At 43.7% G+C, this 23642-nt stretch overlaps 3 protein-coding genes and 1 pseudogene across 3 annotated transcripts; 1 reads left to right on the forward strand and 3 right to left on the reverse strand.

Annotated features, from left to right (window-relative positions):
- Positions 1–499: 499 nt before the first annotated feature.
- Positions 500–4431, reverse strand: LOC117864645 (homeobox-leucine zipper protein ROC6). Its single transcript, XM_034748769.1, has 8 exons — positions 4196–4431; positions 3990–4107; positions 3119–3679; positions 2911–3012; positions 2597–2821; positions 1897–2077; positions 1384–1796; positions 500–919 (listed from the first exon to the last, which is right to left on the reverse strand). The coding sequence occupies exons 1-8, from the start codon at positions 4429–4431 to the stop codon at positions 500–502; spliced, it is 2256 nt and encodes a 751-aa protein (XP_034604660.1).
- A 4362-nt stretch (positions 4432–8793) lies between these two features.
- LOC117863064 (uncharacterized) lies at positions 8794–9526 on the forward strand. The gene has a single exon (XM_034746646.2). The coding sequence runs from the start codon at positions 8911–8913 to the stop codon at positions 9244–9246; it is 336 nt and encodes a 111-aa protein (XP_034602537.1). The 5' UTR covers positions 8794–8910; the 3' UTR covers positions 9247–9526.
- Positions 9527–15885: 6359 nt separating this feature from the next.
- On the reverse strand, positions 15886–18694 carry LOC117864646 (homeobox-leucine zipper protein ROC6-like; annotated as a pseudogene).
- Positions 17995–21596, reverse strand: LOC117864647 (homeobox-leucine zipper protein ROC7-like). The gene is made up of 4 exons (XM_034748770.2): positions 21441–21596; positions 18947–19200; positions 18744–18861; positions 17995–18585 (listed from the first exon to the last, which is right to left on the reverse strand). The coding sequence occupies exons 1-4, from the start codon at positions 21594–21596 to the stop codon at positions 17995–17997; spliced, it is 1119 nt and encodes a 372-aa protein (XP_034604661.1).
- Positions 21597–23642: the final 2046 nt, after the last annotated feature.

The raw sequence follows: 23642 nt of genomic DNA on the forward strand, positions 1-23642 counted from the left end.
GCTATGAAGGCCTAAAAAATACATGAAATTATAATCTGGGAAAGTACAATCAGCATGTGGCTGGGAACACGTGGGAAATCCATGGACTCATACTAGTAACCAATAAAAGAAGTGATGTATACTAGAGATGATCACAGCAATGCAATGACGATCCTAATTAATGTCCAAAAAATAAAATGAAACATAAGCAACATAGCAATCGCTTTGGCATCGAGAAAAATTATGTGTTCGATGTGTCTTGGTAAAAGTAAAGTTTACACAAATTCATGATACAAGAGGTTCAATGTAATAACAATTAACAACCATGTCTAACAGGGCATTTCATTCAGAAACCAAGCCAATGCACCTACTAGCGACATGCCCAGCGCAAAGCTTAGAGCACAATCGATTAGTTCTTGACTTGATTCCTCTAACCGCTCCATGCACTATTGTATATATGAAAACATAAACTGTGCTTGAGTCTAATTTTATTCTCTTCGCCATTCTCCGACATAGCCAGTCAGTCCACTATGACGTTATTGGCCCCGACGGCGTCCTTGATCTTCTTTATCGCATCGCAGAGCTGCTGTCCTGCATTGTCAAAGGCCCGGGTAGTGGCATGGTCGCCTGATGGGGAGCTAGGCAACATTGCTTGGAACGCCACAGTAAGAAGTGCTCCTTCACCGTCGTCGTTGTTGTTGTCGATGGGAGCACTAGTAGAGGAGCTGGCAGCGTTGTATCGGGCCTTGCCATGGCCGTCTGGGAGGATGGCGAATCCAGAGGGCACGAGGAAGATGTTGTTTTCGGCGCCAGCCATGATGCCACGCATCACGTTTTCCTCAATGAGACTGTACACCACCAGCGAACCTGACGCGTCGGTGCTTGACTGTTGCAAGATCAGCATGTTGTTGTTCATTCCACGACTTCCCTGAGCAACGATCTGCAATAAAAACAAAAGCCATACTAATCACAAATTTGATGGAATTAAGAAACTGGACTATGTTTTTATGACCATAAATATTAAAGAGATTACTTCTAGTTAACTGCATGCGTAAATCTTAATAGTTGTATCCGAAAGCTATGTTATAACAGTTTTGCTCTCTTTTACTTACTTCAAACTAACCCAGTTATTCCTTCATCAGAACAAAATTAACCTATGGTATATGGTATATAGTATATATAAGATCTAACTATTCATTATTATGGATAATTTAGTAATTATTAATTGTAAAAGTGATATTTCAATTGGAATGGTCTTTTAACTTATGCTAGTGTCAAAAACTAAAATTAAAGTGATGCCATTTGTGTATTTTTATCATGGTACTCTTATACTACCTATACTACCTATACTAGTCATGTATACTACCCATAGTTGAGAAAATTAACAAGAGCATGCAGACTCACAGTGGGGCGGAGGACAGAGACAGCGTTGCCATGGAGGCGTGCAGACGTGGAAACATATCCCAATTCCTTCACTTGGCCCCCATTGACAAAGCTATCCCACTCGCCACGGCGCTGCAAATTGCAGAGGTACTCGAACACGCGCACTGGCGGTGTGCCAGGCAGCCGGACTGTGGTGGTGGCGCTCAGCACCGTGATTGCAGGCTCTCCAGGCATGATCTCAGCGCAATTCCATATCACCATGCGCACTGCTGCGTCCACCCTCTCAGCAGCAGTGCCACTGCTAACACACCACTGGTTGGTGATGTTGGTCGATGCAATGGTAACCGGCCCAGAGATGGCGGCGTAGAAGCTCGCCGTCATCCGCTGGGCCAGCTCCAAGACTCCCCTCTTCCCCAGCGATGATATGGCTGCCCCTGCAGGATTTCCAGAACAACTGAATCACTAGAATTTCAATACAAGTATGAATGCACTAGTCTTTTATTTTTTGTTTCTATGATGTTTACTTAAATTTACCTGAGCTGCTACTGCTGCTGCTTGGAACATGGCTGGAAGCCAGAACGGCCATGTACTCACACTGCCTCTGGAACGATCTGAGCCAACGGCATGCACCAAAGGCTTGCCCAGAATGGAGAAACTTTCTGAAGAGTGTTGGCACAGCGGCTCCAAGGTACTCCCCGTGCACAACCCACGTGACCTGGAATGCACCAAGAATTTCAATGAGAAAATAGGGTTGCACACAATCGAATTTTATGAAGTCGCAACGTCTTTGCAGCAAACATGTATATGATGTAAAACATAAACTATCTTTTGGTCATTAACAAGTTGACATCAAAGTTATTCACAAAAGTTTAACTCATATGATATACACCGCATGATGTGTCCCTAAAGAAAATTACAGTTAAATAATACAATTAGAAGTTAAATAATAACAGGTTAGCTATATTCGAATTTACATGATATATATAATCACATTATACTACTTTTTGTGGAGCTCATTTGATATACATTGAAATGTGAAAGGCCAAAAATTAAGCTATAAAATCTCAAAGTCAATAATGAAATAACTGACTTTTTTGCTTACAGAATTTGATGGGATGGAGAATTGAGATAGATAAAATCAGATGTTGTGAAAATATATCCTTTGTAGCAAATTAATATGATGCCACACATCACTAGAGGTCCAAAAGTTTGATTCTGAATTGTGGTAGAGTACCTTGCAGAAGCCACTCCTCATGCCCTCAAGTATGCAGCCGGATGGCAGCAACCTGTAGCCCGTGCAACTAGCTCCGCTGCTTTGCTGTTGAAATCCATGCTGGTTGCCATCAACAGACACGTCTACCACAGCCCACTTCCTCTCCGCCATCATCTTGCTAAACCTCAGAAACTTCACGTTGCGGGTCGGCAGGCACGGCGTTGGCACCCAGAACTCTACATCCATCTGCAAGTACTCCACGGCGTTTGAATTAGGTGATTGATCGTGATCAAAGTGAACACAACAGATGCACGAGATAGAGAGTATGAGTTCACCAGTTGAATGAGCCCGTCGCGTAAAGAGGAACTGCCGCTGCAGATGACATTGCTGGACCTCACATATGAGACGATATCAGGGAACATCTCTGACCACTGGGCCTGGGAAAACACAATGCAAAAGATGTGATATTTATACACCTGAAAACGCTGGCTGACCATTGCTGGAATGTAATATGTGTAGATTTTAGTTTGGTGTGTGTGTTACCACATCGGTGAGGATGCTGACGAGGTCCATGGCTTCGCCTTTGATCATATCAGTCTCCCTTGTAGCCTCCGCGACAAACCCCCATGGGCAAAATCCAAGTAACCCAGGGAACGTTTGCAAATCGTACTGCTGGTCGCTGAGCACCTCGCCGTCGATGGTTGGCATCCACAACGGCTGACCCTTCGTTGCCAACATGACAAGCTCCTTGAAAGCACGCTCAGCGTGCGATCGAAGTGTAGCCTGGTTGGTTCTATTGCAGGTGAATGGCACAGGGTTCATGTAAGCTGATGCCTGATTCTCGGATGACATAGGCTGAGGACGTCGTCCTGCCTCACGGATGCTTCTTTTCAGGTAAGCATTGGCACGCTGCAGTTCATCCTTGAGCCTTGCATTTTCACTGAGCAGGCGCTGCCTCTCCAACGTCGTCTGGTTTGCTCCTGCGGGGTCACGACATTTGAAGCATGTCGGGTCCAGCATTAGTTGCTTCAGTTCATTGTTATCAGCTTGCAGCTTCCCATTTTCTTGTTGCAACTCCTTGACCTCGTTTCCACATGCCTTCAACTGCATATGTCAATTGAAGAAATTAGAATAATCGATATCGTTTTTCAAACACATGTATGCGTTTAGCCTTAATTCGTGAATTTTGACAATTAACAGAACAGAAATGTACCACCACTATATACTATCTCTGTTTCTGAAAAAATTATGGTGTTTTAGGACAAGCTAATCAATTTAGAAATGAAATAATTAGTTTGTCCTTCACTTCATTTATTTGAGAATCGGAGGGAGTATTTAGGAACACATTAGAGATATACATACACAAGAGACAGAACAACTGACTTTATAAGATGGTGGCAAGATGTAGACTTACCTTCATCAAGGAGCGCCGGTTTTGGAACCAGAATCGGACCTGCCTTTCCTCTAAACCAATCCTTGTGCCAAGTTGCTGACGCTGTTCAGCATCTGGGTGGGTACATGCGTGGAACATCCTGCATATAGAAGTAGAAGAGAGATGCTTACATTCTTTCAAACAAAAAAATGTGCACAGTGGTTCAATGATTATGGGTAGTGCCTTACGCTTCGAGTTCCTGAACCTGCCGCACATTGAAGCGCTTCGGACGCTTGGATTGCGGTGTCTCACTCTCAGGGAGGTGGTCCTCGTCATGAGTTCTCTGGTTAGTGTCCACATTATGGTCCTCTCCTAGGAGAGCATCCATATCATATTCCACAGGGTAGTCCCATGCTGTAGCGTCTCCCAAGGTGAGGCCAAGAGCTTGTTCCTTGTTGTTGTTCAGATGCCCATCGTTCTCCATAGTAACCTGATAACGAAACGAAACAGTAACAATGATCAAATGGGATTAAAAGTCAAGATCATTCTGTTACTATAGGAGCTAGTTTTTTACCCGGGCAATCTTATTAGTTCAGATGCAAGGCAATCAAAGAATATTTCATTTTCAGTCTCTTCGTGGACTGTGGCGGTGAGTGTATGTACATGTCGTGAAGCAGATAAACAACACGGGTAGACACCTACTTAACAAGCGAAGTTCTACTGTTCAAATATGCCACCACCACATTGGACAACTACACGGCACCCAGGATTTGGTGAAAAGACGACTGAATTGCAAGCTATGATGGCGTGAATGTAAAAACTGCAGTGAAGCCATCCGTGCTTATACACATGCTGAATTATACTCGATATGAAGCTACGCTGACGAGGCAGGTTTCCTAAAAATTCATTTCCCTCAATTTTCCACAAAATATGTTGCAACACATTCCAAAATTATTTGATCCCTAACCATGCAAATCCTCGGGTTTAAGGCTAGTGTGCATAATACTTCACATCATTAGTGGTGAAAGGAACATGGAGATGCAAGAATCAAACTACGCTTAAGAACAAACATAGTAGTTAAAAAACTTGATCCTATACCTTCGATTGAAGCTGCAGTCCTGCTGACACAAGAATGCCTTCGAATGGCTGGGGTGTGGTGGCGTTTCTCGACAGGTAGAAGCTAGTATAAGCTTTGTATGATTGCTGGTGTAACACGCCTCTGGCTGTGAGAACAACTACCTAGGCCGCCATTCAATTTTGGCTATGAGAAGCTAAGGGTCTCCCGTGGTTTAAGTAACAGGAGATTGGGGTGACGATGAGCACAAGGCCGAGTGGGTTTAAACGTGAAGGAATAAATCGGCTGGTAAAAACATGTGACAGCATATCTGTATACTTGGAATAAATTAATTTCCACAGCTAAAATAATGCTGTACAGAATGATTGTTCATGCATTGAATTCCTGCCTCGGATTCTTTCTATACGTTTATCTCTTTGTCCATTCATTTTGCTATGCTCCATTCTCAGGTTTCACTGGTAGCACAAATCTATTGCATTTATTTCATACCATACTAAACTAGGGTCTATTTGGCATTTTTAAACCATGCTATTGTTACATCTTGACTGCCCAAAAATAAAATGTAACTTGTTCATTCAACTGGGAAAAACTGCAAACACAGAAAAGTAAAGGAAAAACTTTCAAATGATGATCAAATTTCCCGGATCAGAAAACATAAAGACTATTTGAACTAAAACATTTCAAGTAAAAAACTCCCAAATTAAAATTATTAAGTTCAGAATAAAGTTGCAATGCGTACAAAAAATTCATATGAAAACATTGAGTTCAAAATTTCAAAAAAGACCAACATGTTTGCAGCTTATTTCGGGCTCTAGGTGGTTGCCTATCAATGGCTGCACCATGCGGCGTAGAGATGTGCAGGAATGATATAATGGAGTTGAGTTGTTAGGGAGGGTAACATACGGAGAGCTGAGAGAAAAGGGGGTATTTTTTCTACCTTACGGGGATGAGATCCGGAAAGGACAATATCCACCTCCTATTTGTCAGCTTCCAACTAGGGCGACCTGACCAAAGGAGCTCACTCACATGCACAAGAATTTCCCTACTATTTTGCTGCAAAAAGTAAAAATATATGTGAGAAAAAAGAGTTAGAAAGTCCAATTAATTTCTTTCAATCAGTAAGACTTAATTAATATCTTTTGCTATTCAAGGCTTGCCGTTTATGGAACATATGCACAATTTTCAGGATAGGTCACTGCGGGCTTACGCCATGATTGTGGTGATGCGATGATGCCCGTTCTTCTAGGTTTGTTTGTCCATTGGTCACCACTCCACTTCATTTAACTGAAAAAAGCTTCAAAGGCATAAAAAGAAAATTTTTAAGTGATGTCAAAATGTCCAAAATCAGGGAAAAACGTAGAAAAAGATTCAAGTTGAAATATTGAACTAATTATTTCAAGTAAAGAAAAAAACCAAAACAAAAGTGTCAAGTGTTCAATGCGTCAATGATTTTCAGATCGAAAGATCCAGTTCAATGTTTCGATTTTAAAAAGTGTAACATGGCTGCATTGAGGACCTATTGTTTCTCCTCTCTTCACCGGGTTCACGATGCACGCAGCTCTTTTCTAGCTCCACAGCGGTTGCCTAGCAAGGGCTTTGAAGATGCAGCGTAGAGGTGTTGGGTTTTGCAGATGTTTCAACCTTATGGAGATGATCGAGATCTAGAAGAGATTGTTCTTGCTATACCTGGCTGAACAAAGTATGCATACTCCCTCCGTCCTGGAATACAAGACATCCTAGGATTTTTAAAACAGATTAAGGGGTGGGCAAATATCTCATCGACCCTTAGTTAATGGTAACACAAGGCAAGTTTTTTCAGTTAACAAGGGAAATATTTGGCAAGTTTTTAATTGAGTTGATTGAGTACTTGCTAAAAATTCCTAGGACGCCTTATATTTGAGGATAAATTTTGAACCCTTGGATAACTTATATTTTAGGACGGAGAGAGTAATTGTCAAGACATGCCGCTGTGGCCTCTACAGCTTGCATCCGCGTTGTTGTTGCCATATATTCACCTCTATAATCTATATTGCCTAGCTAATATATCCATTTCTACCACTGAATTGTTGCAAACTACTATCTTTTATTTGTCAAGGTGTTATGGGGCCATAATTAGGATCTTGACCAAGTATCTAATGCAAAAATTAATTACAAAAAGCAGGATAAAGAAGTTGAAGTGGAATGTTGTACTAATATATATCCTTACAAAATGATAGTGGTAAGTTTGGTGTATTATTCACCGCTCTTGGCCACTACGCATACTATGCAACGTGAATTGAATATGCTCATAATGAAATCCATATTTTGATTGGGTTTTAGCTTTACCCAAGAGACAGTTGAAACAGCTAGTGGGATTAGCTCGCTGTCACATCCTAAGAAGAACCACGTGTCTATGCCCCTCCATATACATGCATTAGCAGTCTTATGTAATGAGGCGAATAATATATTATTCACACTAACTCAAGCGAGCCAAACACTGTACCGTGGTAAAAGTAACATGATATTCATCTGTATAAAAAATTATGTGGTAAAACAATACAAACACAGGTTGACGAAACATGGACCGCTACGAATCAAGCCCGTCTATTGATGCCTTGATTTCTCACTAGCTTCTTGCTCTTGTGCCTCTGTGGGACTGGGTCACTTTATTTTTTTGATGAGTGGCCCTAATGTAATCTATGTATTGAGGATCATCATGCACCTTCAAATGTGCAGTAACTAATAATGCCCTAAGAGCAGTCTAATCCGTAGGCAACAAGAGCTTCATCAAAAGCTCAGAGAAGAGATATAGTCCCACACCCATCGGAACAATAGGCTCTGTTGATCGGGTAGTGGGTACCTGTAACTTACAAAACAAAACGGGCCTCAGCCTTACACAATACATACCACTATATGACAACTACTAGCCAGTTATATAACAACTAAAGTCCATTATATAACCAAATGAACAACTAGATGTGACTCCTAACAACTTATCTATTGCTCAGAAACCTAGGAGACAACTGTATATGACAACAAAGAATATATATTCTAGTAATATAATGATATCGCAGTACTCTTGAGTAAGCTAACTCTTTATGAATTATGTAGCTAGTGTAGAGGTAAAACTTAAATTGACTTCTTTTTACAAAACTTTGATATAATTTTAAGGCTTGATAGTTTATGAATTTGTCATTCGAGGTCCTCATCATGCATGTTCTTGGTCCCTTTATATCCTTTTATTTATGTTGCCCTAATGTAATCTAAGTATTATGGTGTGTGTAGATTATATTCTTATATGCATATCAATTTATCGCAATGATGTGCAGCTCTCTCGCACAGCAATCCAAGCTAATTTTTGTTAAGAGCTAAAGCTGATTAGTGCGTGTTTGCTGTCTGAAGCTACTTTCCTTTTTCCCTCGAGATAAACATGCAGTAGTAGTCGGGTTGTGTTTTTCCTCACCTTGTTTTGCTCATATTGTCACGAACATCCTAACTGCCATTATTCTAGCTGTTGTTTCGTTAAAAAGCCACCATGCAGCTCAACAACTTTTGAATTCTCTCAATTCCTAATCTAGCTGAAGTATCGGTTAATATTAATGCGCTTTGCCGCCGTAATTTGTAGAGATAAGATGCAAAAAGTAGTTCACCTGTCGGTTCCATGATTGGCGGCAAAAGTTATTGGTAGTGGGTTTTGTGCTGCGCACATCGTTTGACATCATCATTCAGACAGAAACTAGAGGACGTGAAGCTACAAGTTGGAGCCAAAGGAAGACACACATATCCAACCGGGCCCATGCCAGGAAATCGCCCAATACCAACCCTCCAATTTATAAGTGGAGCTCCTAGTGGATTCGCAGCACCATTCAGCACAAACCAACGCATCCCCAGTTTGCAACTCTCGCCAACATGGATAGGAGGAGGGCGTACGCATCCTTGCTCGTGCTCGTCGGCGTCCTACTCGCTCTTGCAAGCCCCGTCGTCGCCGGCGGGATGAGCGCCACGTTCGCAGCCGGCGTTGGGGTCGGAGACGCGGCCGCGCTGCGACGGCTGATGTCGACAAGGCTGGAGGACGGGGTGGCGCCGGAGCTCACGGTGGACCTGGAGCTGCACCGCCGCGTTCTGGCCGGCGTCATCAAACCGGGCGCGCTGAATCCCAACCGCCCGGCCTGCATACGGTCGTGCCCGGCGCCAGGGCAGCCGTACAACCGGGGCTGCAAGGCCATATACCATTGCCCCCACTGAGTGAGCAATTTCTGATCAAGTGATCGCCATGGGTCGATGCACGCGAGCTTATTAATCCATTTGTGGTGCCTTTGCTGGCTTGATCCCTCGCCCAAGTGTTTGTTGCTAGTTACTATTATTATTTGATGTATCACGAAATAATTTGCGCGTCACTGTTCTCGTGGTACTAGAAACCACAAAGAGTTGTTACGCGATCGTATCGGCAAATTGTGGTGAGAAGCATGGCATCCTGTGATGAACTTGGAAAGCCTATAGATATGCTATATGAATTTTCAGAATCTGTCGTTGACAGCAAGGAAACGAGTGGACAAAAGGACTAGGAAAACCTTTGACTCTTTGCTGATCTTGATTTCTTGGTCCATGTGGCTTGAACGTAACGCAAGAACTTTCAATAGAGTCGACAAGATGGCGACGCTACTGGCACAAATGATCCTTGAAGACGCGTATGTTGGAGATGCCCAAGAGGGCCTAGCCCATTTGGATGTGCTGGCCCATTAAGCAAGTTTATAAATGCTAATCAACTGGCCACAAGTTTAATTAACCCTACCCCTGCCGCACAGAACCAGGGGTGAGGCTCCGCTGCCGTACAGAACCAGGGACGAGGTTCCTACCGCCAGCTCGCGCCTTGGCTTTCTGGTGCGCCACCGTCGCACGCATCTGCCTGGTGCGCTGCTGCAGTCCTCCCTCCCGGATCAAAGGTTGAAGCCGTAGAGGTGTCGCTCGGTTGCGCACTTCATCAGATCGTACGACTAGTTCCTCGACGTTGATCGGATCGACTACTCGCGCTTCATCAAGACTTCTATTGCGATGCGCGACGAGCGAAGGTATAATCTATGATCATCTACTCGCAAGTGATCCTATTTACAGGGTTATATTTTTGTGTGCTAGAGAGTAGCATACCCACATTTCCTAACAGTGGTACCAGAGCTGTGCTTGTGCTGTTTTTGATCTAGATTAAATATTTTGCATGGTTGGTTGTAGATCAGATCATTTTGGCGAATAGCATTACACGCGAATTGAATTATTTTACTCCGTTCTTGCTTCCTCATTATGTGACTGGCTAACTGGCTGTCTTTATGACGGCACGCGAGCGCCGCGTGGTTGACCACGAGGTTGTGAGTTCGTGTAGCGAAGCAGTCAATACGTGACGTGTACGGCTATGTCGGCTAGAATGCCATGTTTGTTAGCTTCCTGACAGCATGCGAAAAATCTGTTCTATCCGTTATCGGCTGACGGGACCAAATCGTGTTTTAATAGAAAAAAGGGACGTGCTGCATCATTCGTAGAAACGCCTAACTCGTTTTTGCAGAGAATGATGTGATCGTATGGTCTCAAAATCATGTGATGATCTGTGTGTAATAAATTTGTGTGGCCTGCGTGTCACAAATTATTACAGCCGGGTTGAGGCTATTCATTTTCAGCCTGTGTGCCACTCCTGTGATGTAATTTATAATTTTAATTTAGCTTCTAGCGTGTATTAGCTGAATTAGATTATGTAATTCATCGACACAAGCGAAGCAACTCGGCGACCGTTGTACCTTGGAGAAGGCACCCAAGATGCGACGTCTCGACATAGGCGTGCGGACTGGCGGTTGTCGACATGTGCTATTTTTTGTTGGACGAAGAAAGACCATACTATCACAATAATTTTATTATATGTGATGACTATTATTATGCACTGCCTGTGATGAGCATGATAAATCCCTCATGAAAAATTAGGATTTTATGCCCTTGCAACAGCTGCACCATTAAAGTCTTGTTAGTAGGTGATGGGTCTGCCAAAGTAGGGTGTCATCTTCTACCTTGATCCATTGGGTGGTGTCGGACACCACAGCATAGTGTTGGTTTACTTGACATAGCTATCAAGTCACACTTGGGCTTTGGGGCATTAGTGTTGGGAGCCGAGACATATGATGTCGCCCAACAAACGAGAGTCGCACTATATGCGATTGGAAAGTGTTGCCTACCTTGTTCACTATGATGCTAGCGGTGATGCCAAAGCTCACTAGTATCACAGGGAACGTTGGTTCTCGTCCTACTATGCAACGCCGAGGACATTTGCACAACATAGCATGAATTCTTTTATTACAAGTGTTAATAAAAGAAGTGCTAACCGTCGCGTATCTTCCTGTTGTAGAAAATGTCGAGTAGATCAAACTTTAATTTGCGATCGATCCTAGATAGATAGAGAAAAGCTAAATGGAACAAACTTTGTTGATTGGAATTGGAACCTAAGAATTGTTCCTAGACAAGAAAAAAAGGAGTATATTCTTGATATGCCTTACCCAGAAGAGCCTCAGAATGTCGCGCACACCACTAGTGCATATCGTGCTTATGTGAAGCATACTGATGATGCGGTGGATATGCAGTGCCTGATGTTTGCTTGCATGAACTCTGAGCTGCAGAAGCAATTTGAGAGCACTAACCCATACAATATGATCGTGGGGTTACGTGGCATGTTCGAAAACCAAGCGAGGGTTGACAGGTTTAATACCTCAAAGACCTTGTTTAGTTTCAAGCTTGGTGAAGGTGCTCCAGTTAGCCCTCATGTGATTAAGATGATTGGGTACATTGAGAGCTTGCAGAGACTGGGTTTTCTCCTCGATGACGATCCTGCCACCGATGTGATACTGCAGTCCCTGCCTGCTAGCTTTGAACCATTCATCCTGAACTATCACATGAATGGTTTGAAGAAATTGCTGACTGCTAGCTTTGAACCATTCAGAACTAGGGAACAGGTTCCTGCCGCCGGCTCGTGCCTTGGCTTTCTGGTGCGCCGCCGTCGCACGCATCTGTCTGGTGTGCTGTTGCAGTCCTTCCTCCCAGATCAAAGGTTGATCGCGGGGATCTCCGAGTACGTGCTGTGGAGTGCTAGCATGCTCCGGTTCGTCATCCCATCCCTTACGTATGGACTGCCGTATAGGTGTCGCTCTGTTGCACACTTCGTCAGATCGTACAACTACTTCCTCGACGTCGATCGGATCGACTACTCGTGCTTCATCAAGACTTTGCTGCGACGCACGATGAGCGAAGGAATAATCTATAATCATCTACTCGCAAGTGATTCTGTTTACGCGGTTATTTCTTTTGTTAGCGAGTAGCATACCCGCGTTTCCTAACAGCGTATGCCTGGGTAGCAGCTCATTTTCACTGCCTGGCGCCGTTCACTGCAGCTCTTCATTCTAATGTCACGAGCAATAACCTGGTAGTTGGGTCGCAAGATGGGGCAAATGTTATCTTTCCTTAACTTTTCATTTGTAAAGTAGGCCATCACTCCTATTTGACACTGCATGATCATGTAACCTGATATTTCTCCTCTCTTAATGAAATACGTGCCAGACCGTGAAAAAAGGAATCCATGGGGAATCAAAGTGTTGACGCAAAAATGTGCCACTACACGAGCACGTCACGTGCAACGGAAAGGCGCTCCTTACAATGCCTTCGCGAATCTGAAAGTGGATCAGTTTTACGCTCATCTAGGAGGGACCCGTCAAGTTGCCTATATATAAGAACTTATTTGCTTGGAGCACTATCATCCAGTGGTGAAATCAAACAAAATGCTGTTCCGAAAGTCCTAAACCGTGAAACAAGATAACCTTAACACATCTCCTATCTTGCAGGCACCTGGAAGCTGGGTGAATTTGTGATTTTGAGGCGATGGATTGAACACAAGATGGTTTATCTTCACCTAGTGCAACTTCAATTCCCAACTCAACAATGCTCTTCATAATGTTTGTCAGGTATAAACCTTTGTAAAGCCCCTCATGAAGAACTGTGCTTGGATCATATATTGTTTAATTATTCCACATCTGTTCAGTTTCCACAATAAACGAATAGAAATATACATATAGACACTGTTATTCTCCGTCAGACCATCCTTAGTAGCTCTTTCAAGTCCATCTCTGCTTGCTATATGTACTCTTTGCGTACTCCGCTTTGAAGGTACATCCAACTTCCACTTGGGATTACCTCTTGGGAGGTAGGAGTTCGAGTGAATCACATCTATCAATTTTTAGAATAAAAGATATAATTAAATAATTAAAATAATCCAAAAAGGAAAAGGCTGGCAATCTCGCGGCGCTTATTTTCATCCCTTTCAACCGTGATGCCACGTTCACGTTATGGAAAATTATGAAAACTGTACATGTTCACCTTCAACGTGAGGGAAACACTAGTAGAGAATTGGCTTTCCATGCGCCCCCTTTTGTCCCGGTTTAAAGTTGGCCCGGGACAAAAGGTTCACCAACCGGGACTAAAACTCGGTCACTGGTGGGGGGCTCACCAACCGGGACCTTTTATCCCGGTTGCAAAGGCTAGTGGGAAAAAAAGACTCTGAGAGGCCTTTTATCCCGGTTTGAAACACCAACCGGGATAAAAGGGTCAAGAGCCTTTTATCCCGGTTTGTAATACCAACCGGGATAAAAGGGATAAAAGGGGGTCATTTATCCCGGTTGGTGTTTCAAACCGGGATAAAAGGGTCCCCAACGAGGTGACTGGAAGGTGGCTGGAAGAGGATTAAATTCTCGAACCCTTTTATCCCGGTTTGTAATACCAAAGATATATAACCGTACCAAATTAATGAGTATCAGAAAATGTCAGTGCTGACGATTAGCCTAGGACAGATATTCTTCAGTTCTGTTGCATCTAGCGCTAGTCTTCAGGGGTCATGTCGCCACACACCTGCATGCATGCCTAGCTTGCGTGCACTATGCAAAGGCTCACGGCCACAGAAGATGTACAACCTGCCGATTGCATCTCAATCTCTCTCATAAACATCTGGCACAGTTTTGTAGAATAACCTTCTTGGTTAGCTAAGTATCCCTTAAAGAACCAGCCATCACAAGCCTCCTCCGGTTTGTGTCATCTTGACAGATAAATTCTCCCACACGGCCACACAGTTCGGGAGGAACTGTGACAGACTAGTCATCAAATAATGTAAGCATTTTTGTAGTAGCGTGTCTTGTGACTCAGCGAGTCCTGGACAATACCTAGCACATAGAATTTGCATTCCTTAATTAATTTGTTGTGTGTCATCATATTTATCTAGCTAGTACATTTTATGATTTTGGTTATTTTATAGAATTTGTGATTTGTTTATATGATCATGAATGTCATGCTTGCATCATACAGCAAATGCCTTGATCAGTGTCATCTCTGTCAATACAAGAAATGTTCTGTCATCTCTGATTAACCTACTTAACATTTGAAGGGTTCTTCTCTCAGGTACTAAGCTACTCAATTGAAAATTGTATATTATTATGAGCAAAAATCCTAAGCTAGTGGGTTCCGTTAGTTACAAATAATAATGAGAACAAGGTACAAGATACTAAGTTGTAATATAATTTTGTTGGAGACTGAAACAGTTCACCGAAGATGGAAAGCTAGCTTTGAAATGAATCCATATTCATGCAAACCGCCCCCAAAGAAACCCACTTTTAAATGGTATATATCTGCTCCAGTGGGACTCGCAACACTAACCAAATCAGGTACCAGGGCTTGAGAAAAAAATCAAGAGAGTGACTGAGTGAGGATTGGCGCAAAGGTATATTATATTTGTTGAAACCGCCTGCAGCAGGATTTTAACACCAAGGAATATTCAGTGCAAATAAGGAAGGTGGCACTAGGTAATCTAGTGCATTGACAACAAAGGTAGCATTAACAACAAACATTGTTGATCCTTGAACATTTTTGGCTTTGATACTGTTGAAGACATGAAGAAGCTCTTGAACACAAAGAAAGACGAGATCAAATCACATATGTGGGTTTTACCAAGATGAAGCCCTCGCCAAGGTGATCAAAACAGACATTGGTTTGCCAATTTGAAGCGTAGAGAAAGTTGCCGCCCAGAAGATGTCGACACCATAAGTTCCATCAATTCCCAAGAATTGGTAGGATTTACCTTGTGTTTGTTTGAAACTTCCGTCTCATTTGTCAAAAATTTAGAATGAGTCCAGAATAGAGTTATAGATTAAGTTATTTGTCAGTTTTGACACATTTTTTCATAGACTTGACTTGTAACTGGACAACACCTCCTTTTGCTTTAAGAATAGACAAGGCTAATTTATCCAACACAGAATTTGAAAAAATCAGTCTACTGTATCATTTTCCATTTACCCTACTTTTCCAACCCTATATTTTGTTCATTTTTCATGGGATCCCTCCTGCACATTTGGTGCATGGTGCTTCAAGACCTTCGCTGGCCTGTTTAGAAGAGCGTGCTCACTGTTGTGGGGTACATTATATTTTTGCGTGTTCTTTGTAGCACCATTTACATGTATGCTGCATTCACGTACATATACCATTTGCCTCGAGAAGCATATGTTAAACAGTGTCCCAGGCCTTGCTATGGAAAGGAGTTTTCTCAAATTGAGCCTCAAATGATAAATAGGAAACATAATTCAACTGATGCAAATCCACAATGATACGGGTTCAAACCAAGTATAAAACTGACTTGAACTAGTATAAAACCAACAAGTATAATACTGACAGCAGGATTCATGGAGTAGTTTCTCCGAACATAGCTAATGGTGAACCAGCATATATGCCAGTGTAAAAATTAGAGCATATTATTTTTCGTCCTTGACTTGTTTCACCAATCCCAAAAGAGATCACATTATCTGTCGGACATAAAGCTGTGCATCAGGCTGGGATAGCAATATCAGCCCCAACGGCAGCAAGGATTTGGTTTATTGCTTGGCAGACCCGACTTCCAGCATCGTCCAAGGTCTCGAGTGCATGGGTGGATATAGAACTGGGCAGTATTTGCTGGTAGGCTGCGGTAAGAAGAGATCCTGCAGTGCTGTTCTGGCCGGTGGGAGTGCTGTAGGAGGAGCTGGCAGCTGCAGCGCGGTGAGCCTTGGCATGACCATCTGGAAGGATGGCGAATCCGGACGGCAGGAGGAAGACAGAGGAGTTGTCAGCACCATCCATGACAGCACACATCATGTTCTTTTCGACGAAGCTGTACACCACAAGCGAGCATGACAAGTCGCTGGTTGCCTCTTGCAGGATCAGCATGTTGCTGTTAGCTCGAACTGTAACCTGCAGCATAAGGAAAAAAAAAGGATACCTGTGACCAATTGTTTGTCATAATAAAGAAATTACTGGACACATACGGTTTGATGACAAGTGATATCAGGTGAAGACTACTTCAAGTGAACTGATCTAATATCATTATATATGTTTCAAATAAAGCAATGTTATAAGAGGTCTACTCTTCCTCGAATGCTTCAAGTAAATGCGAGGTGTTATTTTTCCAGAAGAGGCAAAATGATGGAAAACAAGGAAGGTGACAGACTCACATCACTGGGTTGAAGGACGGAGACAACATTGCCACGTAATTGCCGGCACGTGACTATAGAGCTCAGCTCCTGCACCGCGCCACCATAGCCAAACTTATCCCACTCGCCGCGGCGCTGCCCATTGCAGAGGTACTCGTGAACACGATGTGGTGGCACGCCTGGCAACCACACAGTCGTGGTGGCACACAGCACAAGCGCGGGGTGGCTGCCCCATGGTAGAAATATTCCATATTACCATGCGCACAGTTGCCAAAAACGTTTTGGCGCCAATGTCGCAGCTACCATGCCACTCGTTGACAATGTTGCTTGGTCCCGGAGTAACCGGCTTGGACACGGCGGTATAGAAGCTCACCATCATTCGCTGGGCCAAATCCAAGACGCCCCTTCTTCCTAGCGCAGACATGGCTGGTCCTGTGAGAGTTTTTCAGAATAAACCAGATGAGTAAACTGTTAAGCTCATTTTGTGCACTTCTACTAGTTTTATTTCTTCGTTTCCGCGGACTTACCTGAGGAATGGGTGCAGTGCAGAGTGGCCATGTACTCACACTGCCTCTGGAGCGATGCAAGCCAACGGCTTGCGCCAAGGGCCTGCCCGGACTGGAACAATCCTCTGAAGAGTGGCGAAACAGTGGTCTCATCGTACTCCGCATGCACAATCCATGTCACCTGAAATAATGCACGAGCAATTTTGATGTCCCGGACAGGTTACATGTACACGAACTACAACATGGGTCGCATCGCTTTTGCAGCAACTACATATGATACAGAACATAAATTATGCTTGATTTCACTAGTTAACAATTGAATTTGGAGTGAACTATTTTGTCTTTGCCTAAAGAATTTTAAGGGCTAGAAGGTTTAGCTACATATAACCGAATGTCATGGAATCACAACCACCATATAGCAGAAAATTTGTATGATGTGTAATTACCACAAATGTCTAATAATGATTCCACGCATCACATGGGTGATCAAATTATTTGAACTCCTGAGTCCCAACTGTAGTAGAGTACCTTACAAAGGCCATTGCTCATGTCCTGAAGGAGGCAGCCAGAGGGCAGCAACCTGCAGCTCATGTACCCAATTTGGCTGCCATTTGGTTCAATTCCACGGATGCCATCGATGGATACGTCCACCACAGCCCACTGGTTGTTTTCAGTCTCCTTGCTGTACCTTAGAAATTTCACGCTTCGGTTTGGTGCGCGTGGCGACTGCACCCACAGATCCACGTTCATCTGCAGGAGCTCAATAAAATTAGTCAAGCCTATCAACCTCAACATCGGCATAGAAGTCTGCAGAGATGTGCGGTGCAAGAACTCACCTCCTGAATTAGCCCGTCGCGCGAAGTTGAAATGCCACTGGAGACAACCTTGCTAGCCCTTACACTTTCTATGATACCAGGGAACATCTTGGACCAGCATGACTGGGAAAATAAGACGCATAAATATCATGACAATGCTAGTTGGGCATTCCTTGAATGCAGCTGTAGATACGTGTATCTTACCACGTCAGTGAGCATGGCAACGAGGTCGGAGGCGGTACCCCTGACTGTGGTAGTCTGCTTGGTGGCCTCCATGACAAACCCCTGCGGGCAGGGGCCAAGTAGTCCTGGGTACGTGCGGCAATTGTACTCCTGGTTGTGTAGCATCTTGCCATTGATGGTAGGCAGCCACATCGGCTCATCCTTCACTGCTAACATCATAAACTCGTTCAAGGCACGTTCAGCGTATGAGAGAAGTGTGGCCTGGTAATTGCTGCCATTGTCGTCGAATGGCACCAGGTTCAGGGAAGCTGATTCCAGATGCTCCAGTGTCTCAGAGTGAGGAAGGTTTGAATCATGGATGAGCTTGATCAAATATTCTTGGGCACGACGTTTCGTATCCTTGAGCCTTGCATTTTCATTCAGCAGGTGCCATTTGTGCTCTGTTGGGTCACGACATCTGCCACATGCTAATGTTTGCTGCAGTTTCATGTTCTCCGCGTGCAGCTGAGCATTTTCTTGCTTAATGTCCTTGTTCTGATCTCCAACTGCCTTCGCCTGCATGTTTCAATTAAAGAATTAACAATGGTCATTACTTTTCATACGGTGCATCTCTATACATTTTTAGCCTTAATTTGTGAATTCTGTCAGTTAATTAATGGAACAAAAATGCAGTACAACTACTATATATGATTAGGAACTTATTAGAGATATACCTTAGTCTTAGTGCGTCGGTTTTGGAACCAGAACTTGACCTGCCTTGCCTCTAACCCAATCTTGTCAGCAAGTTCCTGGCGCGTCGGATCATCTGGGTGGGCAGACACTTGGAACAAACTGCATAGCAATAGAAATGAGATAAGCTCACAGAAAAAAAGTGAGCAATGATATTCAATGCCTATGGTGCGAATGTTTGTGTTACGATTCAAGTTGTTCAATCTGCTTTGCAGTGAAGCGATTCTTCCCACGCTTGGATGATTTCGACCCATCGTGGTGGTGTTCCTCGTCATCCTCATCCTGATCAGTGTTCACATGGTCCTCGGCGCCCAGGAGAGCATCAATATCGTATTCTTCCATGTGGTTGATCCAGTTCGGGTAGGCGGTCTCGTTTCCAGGGTCGAGGCCCATGCCTTGTCCATTGTTACTGTTCAGCTGCCACTCGTTGTCCATAGTATCCTGATAACAAAAGTCAAGAGAAGCAATGATAAAAGACAATATTGCAAAATAAATGGTCTTTATGGATCCTATTCAGATACTTCGTACATACAAAACTATTCAAAAATTATAAAATGCTGAAGTTCAAGCATCCAAGTTGTTGGATTGTAAGCATACAAATAAATAGCAGTGATCATCACTATTCATTCTAGATTTATCATTCTTTTCATTTCACATGAAATACATCTGAAATTTGTCATAGCATTGTATTAAATGGCTCCAAATGTTCTGATGTTTTACAAGGACGGCAACAAAAACTTGAGGGGGGTTCTAATATTCCTTGATGTTGAACATTAAGTGGAGTGGATTTTCTTCTATGGAGAAGAGTACAGGTCCTTAGACTGTCACCTGATGTGGCACCTGCTATGCTGCATCAAGCAAAGATCGATTGTACTGTAAATATGGATCACTAACTTCAATAAAGCAAGGTGGTCGTTCAAAAATTTCACTTGACTCATTGACCAGGGATCCCAACATGCCTGTTTATTTTCATAGAAAACAAACTCGCATGCCGTGGATCCCAGCTAAGGAAGATAGCATTAGATGGCTCCAAATAATCTGAAGGTACTAAATCCTGGAACGTAGTCGTGCTTATCAAGGAGACTCCCCGAAACATTCAGTGGAGAAACTCATGTTTATGGAGAAGCACTAGTCTCAAACTGTCACCTGAAGTGGCACCTGCTACGCTGCATCAAACCTAGATCTGTTCTTCTGCCATCTAAAAAAAGGATAGTGATTGGAATAAAGCAGTGTGGTCCTTAAAGCATTTCTAGCTCCTTGATTCAAGTTTCAACCAGGAATCCAAACAATAAATAAAACAAAACAGCATGTCAAGGATCCGAGTAATGTGATCGTTTTGCAAGAAAAGAAAAAATTAGGTAGAAAAACTAAGGAATGATGATGGCATTAGCAATTCGGGTATGTGGGACATGGAGAGAGGATCTAGAAAAACTAAGAGAGGATAAAAAAACATTCTTTTGAAAAATCTTAGTCCTGGGATGAGGGAGGTGAAAACCAGATGCCTCTGCGTGAAATTGTCCAACAACAGTTAACAGAAGAGATTAACAACAAGTTTTGCAAACTCTTGACTGATGACAAAATTTCGTGTACTGTATTTTAGATAGCGCCTATTAATTCTACTAGGTTGGACAGGCTTCTTCACAGATGCATCTCGTCCATCGTAACTGGAAAATGGTTAAGGCTGTTGATACAAGGCAATCTGGGAATTCTTCGCTGATGGTAGAATGTTGCTGGCTGCAAATCAAACATCTACTGTTCATATCCTAATAAATAGTCGGTCTCTACTTCAACACCGATGAAATTCTCTTAAACATCTGATCTAGCAGCGAGGTAGTTTCGAAGTTTATTATTCCGTGGAATAACTAGTCGCTTGGTGAATCGAAACTTGGAGACTAAATAAACTTTGAGCTAAAGAAATTACCTCCTGTGGAACTCTAAATGTCCTCTGCACGAAAGCACGATTCGGGATTGCTGCGGTAGGAATTTGGTGACTCGAAACACCTGACTGGAAGCTACTGTCGAATTTAAGGTCGAGTCTCTCAGGGTACAAATAAACAACACAAGATATGTGTGTGATAAAGTAGGTAACGTCCATAAAGGAATAAATGCCTGCTACAAAATTTGATTATATATTAAGAACATTAATACACTACTCAATCATATGCAATACAAAAAGATTCATCATTAAATACCTAGATTTGATCCTTCCTGTACAGATCTCTCCTATAAGAAAGGTGTCACAAGTAGTAGTGATCCGCAACATTTATTTCATATCATATTTTTTAATTTTTCTATGGAGTGTTTGATGGAATTCACCTTGCTGCCGTTAAGATATGTTTAGTTTGGGTATGAGATGGAATCCGATGGTCCCCTACCTGTTATTTGGATGGTACTCGGTCCCACTCGTATTTGGTTGACAACCTTATCCGAGCGATCGGCCGACCGAGCCTCCCAGTCCATGTCATCCTCCCCTTCCCCCATCCGCTCCCCTTCCTCTCCAACGGTCCAACCTCCGCCTCCCCTCCAGCCTCCGGCGGCCGCCCCTCCGAGGCTGCGACCTGATGACCTCCCGGGCGGCACGCCACCGGCGCCACCTCCCTCCCCCGCGGTCTCCTCCGACGCCACCGCCGCCGCTGCCCTCCCTCGTGGCCTTCCCTGGCGCCACCGCTCTCCCTCACAACCTTCTCTGGTGCCGCCGTCGCTACCCTCCCATGCAGCCTCCTCCGGCGCCGCCGCTTGGCCTCGTGGTCTCCTCCGATGCCACCGCCCTCCCTCACGACCTCCTCCGGCGCTCCCTCACGGCCTCCTCCGAAGCTGCCGCTGTCGGGCGCTGGCATAGTGGCGCACAGGGAGGGAGTAGGCCGCGAGGGCCCGCCATGCCTCGGGTCGGCCGTAGCCCTCTGGGCCCATGCTTGGGCTGCCGACGCAGCCCGTGGGCGGGCATGGCACGGCATGGTGATGTCATAGTGCCGGGCCTGGCCCAGCACGAAAATCAACGGGCCTTGCCGGGCCTGGGCTAGACCGGGCCAGGTGGCCCGAATGGACATCTATTGTGTGAGCCGCTGCAGCCTGCCGCCATTGCCAGCTAACACCTCCACTGCCCTCCCGCGCGCCGCCGCCATTCTTCCCTACGTTGGCCCCGTGCGCCTCCATCGTGCTCCGCCGCCCAGCCGCCTACCCGAGCTGCTCGGCCAAGCGCCGCTACAGCACGCCGCCCGACCGCGTGCCGCCGCCGCTCCCCGCCTCCCCGTGCAGCCCCGCGCCCATGTCTGCACCCCTGCCATCATTGGAGAAGAAGCCTCCACCGATTTTTTTTTCCTAAAATGTTGATTTAGGTTTTAACAAATGTTGGATCTATTATCATAAAATGTTGAACTAGAGTGTGAGAAATGTTGAAGATAGCAATTTTTTAAAAATGTTGAGATGTGTTTTCAAAAAATGTTGAATCTGTTATTTCTAAATATTAGTTCATTTTTTCATAAAATATCGAATCCAGATTTCTAAATGTTGAATTTAGATCTCTAATTTGAGACTAATAGACTTTAAAATTATAACTCTTATCTAGCTTCCGCATTTTAGGAGCCTGTGTATCACCGTGCTAGCAGCAACACCGTCGTTGCCACAGGCCGGCTGGAGGACGATGTCAGGTGATTTTTGTCGCTCGTGGCTGGCGACGTCGGCGGTTAGCTGGTGCCTGGCCAGCTTTGCTTTGGATCTTTTGAAGGTGGAGGTGTCAGAAAAAGGCACCTGTGTCACAGGTAGTGCGGCGCCGTTAATTGAGATACTGGCCCCGTCACCCGTGCACTGTGAGGCTGTGATAGGAAACAACCCCACAGATGGATCGTCCGGATGCGCTGTGCTGCCTGTAAAGAACCAAAAGCCTTTTCAAAGAAATTTCCTGGGCACAAATGTTACTGGTCACTGGTGCAACTGCTAACTAACACTTCCTTGGTCTTCTGTTTTGGTTTCTGCGCCAACCAACGTTTACTAGTTACATGTGATCTTTATTACAGAGGCGCTCGGCACAGGGAAACGATCGCAAGGTGATGCAAGTGATGGGTTTTCCGACACCACTATAATAAATCCTTTAATTCATGATGAGTACAAGTTAACCTACGATGCGAAGTACACGGCAAAATAAGATTTCATCACAGATCCCACTTAGTGACGGTTTTTCTATGATCTATGACTGAATGTATGTCATTCAGCTATTAATACATTTCTTGTAGTGCACTCATAGTCTACCGTTTGATTTATCATCAACTGCATTCTTAATTTAGTAACTAGTAAGTTTGGATTCGACTCCGTGAGATCAAATTAAACGGATTTGAATTAAAAAAGTAAGAATATGCATGTTAGAGATATCCCTACTGACTTCAATTCGGTAAAAAAACAAACATTTTAACTTAAGAAAAAACTTTACTGATTGAAGAGAGTAAGTAGTTTAGAACGTCGATACGGTATATAAAGGTGAATATTTCAACCAATTTCTAAAAATATATTCAAATAATTGGAAGAGTATATGTTATGAAATTATTTTTCATGATAAAACTAATAGTTTCAGCGCCTTGCCTTGCAAAACTATTTGGTAATTTTTAGCTATTGATTTGAAAAATAAACATGTATGACGGTCAAAGATAAATATGATATTAATAGTTACTTATAATAACTGTGACCAGATCGACTTCTCTTGGATACTTTTTTGCTTCCTTTTCCAGTGTTCCTTTCCCTTATTAAGATGTAACTTCACTGCCGCAAAGTGTAGTAGTTGTTTTTCTTTCTAAAAGTACTTGACCAAAAGTGAGTCGCCTCTCCATGAATTGGCGGTGAAAAATTGGTTGGCAGATGTTTGTACGTACGCTCATCTGTCAAAAGTTACATGG

Source organism: Setaria viridis, chromosome 7 (assembly GCF_005286985.2).
Source record: "Setaria viridis chromosome 7, Setaria_viridis_v4.0, whole genome shotgun sequence".
Classification (NCBI taxonomy): domain Eukaryota; kingdom Viridiplantae; phylum Streptophyta; class Magnoliopsida; order Poales; family Poaceae; genus Setaria; species Setaria viridis.

Excerpts from the sequence above, each read along its gene's own strand:
- LOC117864645 (XM_034748769.1), bottom strand. The coding sequence starts at position 4,431 with ATGGAGAACGATGGGCATCTGAACAACAACAAGGAACAAGCTCTTGGC. Across the intron at positions 4,108-4,195 it reads CAGGTTCAGGAACTCGAAGC|GATGTTCCACGCATGTACCC; the intron begins GTAAGGCACTAC and ends TTCTATATGCAG. Across the intron at positions 2,078-2,596 it reads TGAGGAGTGGCTTCTGCAAG|GTCACGTGGGTTGTGCACGG; the intron begins GTACTCTACCAC and ends GGTGCATTCCAG.
- LOC117863064 (XM_034746646.2), top strand. The coding sequence starts at position 8,911 with ATGGATAGGAGGAGGGCGTACGCATCCTTGCTCGTGCTCGTCGGCGTC.
- LOC117864647 (XM_034748770.2), bottom strand. The coding sequence starts at position 21,596 with ATGCCAGCGCCCGACAGCGGCAGCTTCGGAGGAGGCCGTGAGGGAGCG. Across the intron at positions 19,201-21,440 it reads CGACGGCGGCACCAGAGAAG|GATACTATGGACAACGAGTG; the intron begins GTTGTGAGGGAG and ends TTTTGTTATCAG. Across the intron at positions 18,586-18,743 it reads ACCGACGCACTAAGACTAAG|GCGAAGGCAGTTGGAGATCA; the intron begins GTATATCTCTAA and ends TGAAACATGCAG.